The 6,525-nt window shown below is 39.0% G+C and overlaps 1 protein-coding gene across 1 annotated transcript in view; it reads right to left on the bottom strand.

The window, feature by feature from the left end:
- Positions 1–681: 681 nt before the first annotated feature.
- LOC308401032 (transient receptor potential cation channel subfamily V member 1-like) overlaps positions 682–6,525 on the bottom strand; it is a gene marked incomplete at its 3' end in the record, with an annotated part of 94,241 nt that continues 88,397 nt past the window's right edge. Inside the window, exons 5-11 of the mRNA XM_080889096.1 lie at positions 2,539–2,715; positions 1,872–2,027; positions 1,675–1,778; positions 1,534–1,587; positions 1,293–1,455; positions 1,141–1,207; positions 682–1,031 (exon numbers count right to left, since the gene is read on the bottom strand). Of these exons, the coding sequence (XP_080745222.1) occupies positions 682–1,031; positions 1,141–1,207; positions 1,293–1,455; positions 1,534–1,587; positions 1,675–1,778; positions 1,872–2,027; positions 2,539–2,715 (1,071 nt within the window). The remainder of the gene's footprint in view (positions 1,032–1,140; positions 1,208–1,292; positions 1,456–1,533; positions 1,588–1,674; positions 1,779–1,871; positions 2,028–2,538; positions 2,716–6,525) is intronic.

Here is a 6,525-nt window from a genome sequence, read left to right as displayed (position 1 = left end):
AAGCGCCTTGAGGCTACTGTTGTTATGATTTGGCGCTATATAAATAAAACTGAATTCAAATTGAATTGAATTAAAGATTAGAGTCAACTGAATTTTGTTTTTTTACCCATGCCAATTCAAGTGCATAACTCTAGCTCCTAGCAAGTGGCTGGGTAGAGAACAAAGACTCTATAGTACTCATCTGTAGTCAGTGTAGGCTGTCAGTCCACTGTTTACCTAAGTGTCAGTGTGTGTCTGTTTACTCTGTAGGAGGTCATAAAATTTGGAGTCTGATGAGTCAGTGAAGCTCACTTCTGTCCAATGACAGTGATACTGTGGCAGATACTGGGGCGATCGTGGCCTTGGTCGTTGTGTCCTTGGGCAAGACACTTCACCCGTTGTCTACTGGTGGTGGTTAGAGGGCTCGGTGGCACCAGTGTCCGGCAGCCTCGCCTCTGTCAGTGCGCTCCAGGGCAGCTGTGGCTACAGTGTAGTTTGCCATCACCAGTGTGTGAATGTGTGTGTGGATGACTGAATGTAGTGTAAAGCACTTTGGGGTCCATAGGGACTAAGTAAAGCGCTATACAAATACAGGCCATTTACCATTTACTGAGGTGACTTGTAAATAAAATATAATATCCAGTATCTTAACTAATATAATGAAGAATTGCCTGGAATTTTTTGAGGTCATGGTTGCAGACTTTAACAGCATCCCACCTGCAGGTTCCAGATGTTTTTGCTTTGGTTTGAGAGTCTTTCAACTGTGTTGCTCATCAGGGCTATCAGCATGTTCAGCAGGAGGATGTATGTGAGAACTATGTAAGAGATGAGCAGGATGTGGTAAACTTCTTTGTACTGAACGTCGTCCGTGAACTGCAGATCTCCCATTCCAATAGTGAACTTGAACATTTCCAGTATAGTAAAACGAACGTCTCTATAACCTAGCTTATTTACAGAAGCAGTCAAGCTCCTTCCTTGTAGCTGTATGTCAGCTGTCAGGTTTTGGGCAGCTGACACTACTGTAGGCGGGTCACGTATAAGAGCAACAAAAGCTATAAAAAAAAAAAAAGAGAGAAAATCCAAGTCAAAACTGCAAATCTTGGTAAGCATCTATTTTGCACATTCGTATGTTCTTAGATTTGGAGTCTATTAAAATCTTACCAGCAGAAAATCCAAAAAGCAAGACACAGTAAACGGATAAAAAGTGCAACAGGTCACGTAAGATCATGTAAAGAGAGACACATATTTTAAACTGAGCCACTCATATCTGCCCAGGCAGCCTATTTTCATAGTTTTGGTAACAAAACCCTTACCCTTTGCATCATGACACCATACATCCCTAATTGCTTGGAACCTCTTAGGTAGTAAAGAAAGTTCACCCAGGCAAGAAGCAAGGAGAGCACAAGAAGTCCAACGTATTCCTCCTGCCCACAGCCATACATAATCACACAGATCAGGAGTGCTGCCTGCAGGAAACTGCAAAGACAAGAGATTTCTAAGACAGCAGTAATAGTAAGGTCAGGGTATATATAAATATTTGATGGTGATACTTACAACACAATATCATTGAATCCATCAATAGATAGGACCCTGAAATTCGGAGGGTTCCTACAGAAATGATTTATCTAGGGATTTCAAGGTTATTACATTAGTAAGTTTAACTCTTTCTGTGTGAATGATGTGACCAGGTTCCACTTTCTTAGCGTCTTATAGAGAAAGATTAGTGCTCCAAAGACACTGAGGATCTCACCAACACAACGGAGATGGTCAAGTGGAAAATTTTCAATGGGAAATGGCGGCTGAGGGTTTAAGAGTCTTTGCTTAGGCAAAGGTGAATGTCTTAAAACATAAACATTTGTCATTTAAGTTAGAGGATGTTTAACCCTTTTTACCTTTCCATCCTTTCTGTGCAAGGCCACAGCAGTGAAGATGGTCAGGTAAACCACATAAAGCAAGAAATTCATCAAGAATAATTTGGAAGCGAACCTTTCCCACTTATTCTGAAGAAGACTGCGAAGTGGTTCAATCTGAAGCATCTCGGGACGATTCTGAAATTTACAAGATAGGTTTTATATTAACCTCCTTTATATTAACCCAAACTCTTTCATGGCATGCATTTTTAATTTCTCTTTGCTATTTGGGCTGATTGGGACCAGATGAATGTAAAAACAAAGAATTACCTGATTTTTTTCCTGATTTTTGTTTCTGAGAAAAATGAGATGCACATAAGAGGACATTTGTTTTAAATTTCGATAGAACAGTATATATCATATATTTAATATTTGCTAAATTTATCCCATGCAATACTATCTAAGCACAGTGAGGCAAGAGGATTTTGCTACTGTTAATTTCTCTCTACACTGCCTATGCATAGAGTACTTCTAGTTTCATCTGAGCACATTCAACACTGTTTCCATCATTGTTTAAAAGGCTCTACTGCCTCTACAAACATACCCCACAGCATACCCCATTTCCTACTTTATCTAAAACATTGGAGGGAATAAAGCATAGAAATATAATAAAATAAATTAAAATGAGGTCAAAATTGGAATTTCTCACCGGAATCTCACTCCCAAAAATTATTATCTCTAACACAGAGTTTTCTTCATTGGTGTCAATGGAGGTCATGTCATAAAGTGAAGAATGAACAGGTCCGTAGACCCATTCTGTAAACCTCCTGGATAGTGGCCTTGTCTCCTCATCCATGAATTCTCGATGCAGCATGTGCCTAAACAGCTGGCAAATGAGAGAGCAGAAAGGAAAAGATCTATCTCAGAGACATTATCATTTTTATTTTCAGTGCTTGCTGTAAGTAGGTCAGGTCATAATAAACCTTTGTTAAATGCCCATTAATGCCACCTGGGACGCCAACTTCTGTGGAGGCAGAGGTCTATATTATATACATGTGACCTCTAACCACGTGACCTTAACTTGTCTGCTGTTTTGCTTGTGTGACAATCATGGTGACTGTATAGAATCAAGTGGATAAGGCCCCATTCACACAGGCCTCCATGACTATCTGGTAACCACCAGCCATGAGGAGAATGTGAATATTATTATTTATTATAATAAATAAATAAATCTTTGTTATTCTACAAAATGTGCAGCCATTTAATTTTTTTTATTATTTTTTTTAGGTGATGGTCTGTGGGATCTGTGAGAAGCCATGTGGTGGAGAGGCAGCCAAGGAATGCTACCATAGATACCACAGTGGACGTACAGAGGTACATGGCAGATCCTTTGATTCCCCGGACAGAGGATCCACTCTACTTCTGGGCAACCAGGAAGACTGTATACCCCCATCTTTACAAACTTGCGTTGCAGTTTCTGTGCACTCCAGCATCATCTGTTCCATGTGAGAGGATTTTCTCTAAGGCAGGAGAAATTACATCCAAGAAACAGACTCAGTCCTCACACAGTGGAAAAAATTCTTTTCTTAAATAAAAACCAAACAGGATAACCTTAAATGCATCGTGTTTACTTTAAAAGTTTATAGAAGTTTATAGTTTTAAGCATTTTCCCCTCCCAGTTCACAATCAATTCTTTCCCCAGGTCCAAATATGTAAGAGATTTGCCCAATATAATAATATGATTTATAAACATACCTGTCCAGCTCTCTAGTGGTTAATTGCTAAGTACATGATGTATCGGAGGGGCTGGCCCAGCACTTCCTGTTTATATAAGTTCATGATGTCATTGATAGCATCACTGGGTGCAACCAAATGAAGGGTTTTTCCTTTTTGCATAGTATTGTTTATTTTCTTTAAAGCAACCTTTTGAGTTTTACTGTATAAAGTGTTTTACTTTTTGAACCATTTAGTTGTGTAAATGGGTGCGTAAATTAAATGAATATTCTTATTCTTGTTTCTTTTTTTAGATTGTGTTGTTTGATCTAACCTATTTCTTAATGGTAGTGACTAATGAGGTTCAGGTGCGTGTAAAAAAAAAAAAGTATACAAAATGAGATGGCAGAATGGAGATGCCAGAAAATAAAATACACTAAGAAGAAATTTGACCAGTCTGCTGATAACATCACCTTTATTAGTCCCACACATGGGAAATTTGTTTTGTTACAGCAGAAAGTGAACAGTGCACAGTTATATAGCAAAAATTAGAGAACACTGGAATACAATAAGAATAAGATACTGTACACAACTGTACAGAATAGAAAAGAATAAAATACTATATACAATAGAATAAAATAAAATATACAATAGGATAAAAATAGAATACAAATGCTATATACAACTGAGTTAAAATACAATTTTGTCAGAAAAAGAATATTGCACATGTGTGGGTTTGTGTGTTCGATTAGCTGCAAAGTCTTTGTTGTGGAGTCTGACAGCAGTGGGGAGGAAAGACCTGTGAAATCGATGCTGAAGTTGAGAAGTAGATGCCATCTACTTCTCAACTTCCTTACCGCTTGAACTACATTACCTCACCAAGTATCATTCAAAATTGTATTTCAAATAAAAGAAACAAAAACAAAGCCTTACACAAACCCTGGAGTGTGCGGTCAGTACAATCTGTGGTATAGATGCATGCATGGGTGGAAGAATGGCGTACGCAATATTGCTTAGTAGAGAACCAAACCAAAGGCAAAGGTGTCTCAAAGTAAAGCAGCACCCAGCAACTGACTGCTTATGGCTGTTAGAGAGCACAGGGCCCAGGTGTTGCCATTGTCACTGATTGGGAATGAGCCCTTCCACCCCTCCAATGCCTGCAAATTAGACACACAAACAGCCTAAAAAATTTTTTAAAAAAGGCAATATGGAGTGGGTCGTCACACCACTGGTCTCTCTCTGACTCCTTGTCCTCGCATACACTCAACCTTGCCTCCTCTTTACATACATATTGCATGGCCACTCTGACTACATGCCACTACTTTTCCACAACCATCTTTTTTCTTTTCCTAATTGCTAATTGACACACTCATTTTCCCCACCTGTGCCACTTTCAAGAGATGTTTTTCAGTTTCACTTGTTTCACTGCCATCTGCCAAAATCCCTTCCCTCAAAAAAAGTTGCATAAAGTCAGGGTTCCAGGCAGTTCTTGGCCAAATGAGATTCAGCATAAAGTACATTTCCTTAACTCTTTAGAGCATAACACAAAGCCTGTAGAGAGTGTTGCAGTTTTGGCAACAAACCTGTGTGTAATTATCAACTTAGTGTCTGCACTGCAATGTACCCACCCCACATGCCATTTGGACTCTCCCTTGACCCATTCCTTGATAAACATGAGTTTGTCAAAATTACAAGTTGTTAAGTAAGTAAAGACTGCTCCTCCTCTTAACAGGTCATAATTTTAAAATCCATCATGTTATTATGAATGTAGTTTAGAAAATGCTTCTTACAAAAATATCAAAAGACAATAAAAAAAACTAAAAAGGATGCCAATGTTCATCTTGCTCCTTCATCAATTAGTAAGCTTGGGGGGTTGCTAAGGCATTCCAGTGAGAAAAAAGTGAGAAATACTGACTGCAGCATCATTGGTGTCTTTTATTTCTTTGTTTCTTGGCTGCTGGCGAAAGTATTGTCCCTAAGAACAACTGCATAGGATCGAGGTTTGGGACAGTTTTTAGCCAAGTGAGATTCGGCATTACATAAATGATATTTCCTTAATTCATTGTAGTCTCTTACGTTGTGTCCCAGTGCATTACAACTTCAGCAACACACCTGGCTACATGCATCTTCTGTATGTCCATATGTACTGCATTTCTAAAAAATTATTAATTGACATAATGAATCCCCCAATCTGCACGAATAGTGAAACATGCAGGTGGGTGACAATGTCTTTCATAACCAGTTGGGTCTTCCTTTAATTTAATTCTAAATTGTCTTTTCCCTGTCCATATTCCCAATGCAACTTTGATCTCCTTGACTCTGGGTAGCACAGTTACAAATGTCCCTAAAAAATATTGTATTGTCTTTTCGGACATCCACGGATTGTCCGTGTGGACTGTCACAGTCTGGTAGTCATTATGGTACAAGGGAGTTACAAGAAAGTCTTGAAGAACGATGTTAGCAAGCTCAAGTACTAACCTGGTTGGTTAGTATTTTCTAATCCATACTAAGCAAACTAATGGGTCTAAAATTAGACGGGTCTGTTGTGTCTCCATTTTTCTTCCTTTTTGTCCCTCTCCAACCAATTTCAGGACCTGGTACAGATGTTAAAGCTGGTGAGGCGTGATTGCAGATGCCATGCAGGTGTGTCCATCTCCCCTGCAGCAGCACCGCAGACCACGCCCCGCCACAAGACCATGTGCTATTCTTTCATACGTTAAATCACATTTATGACCATCTCATCCTCTCCACACTTTCCTGTGGGGCATTGAAAACTTCTTGTGGACTCCCTCCTTTTTAGGAATGTTCTTGTGGGTAAACATTCCAGAACAATTTGCCATGCCAAATCTTTTTAACATTATTCCAAGTCAACTTGCAAGACTTTTTATTCTGTTTAAAGGGAGTAAAATTGATTTCCGGCTAATGGCAGTTTGGTGTGAGTAGTAGTAGTGAGCTACTGCAGAGTTGGCTGTTTTTTCAATTA

This window comes from Rhamphochromis sp. 'chilingali' (assembly GCF_963969265.1).
Source record: "Rhamphochromis sp. 'chilingali' genome assembly, chromosome: 8".
Classification (NCBI taxonomy): Eukaryota; Metazoa; Chordata; class Actinopteri; order Cichliformes; family Cichlidae; genus Rhamphochromis; species Rhamphochromis sp. 'chilingali'.
The sequence above is the reverse complement of the archived record's forward strand: the minus strand, read 5'-3'. Positions and strand labels throughout refer to the sequence as shown.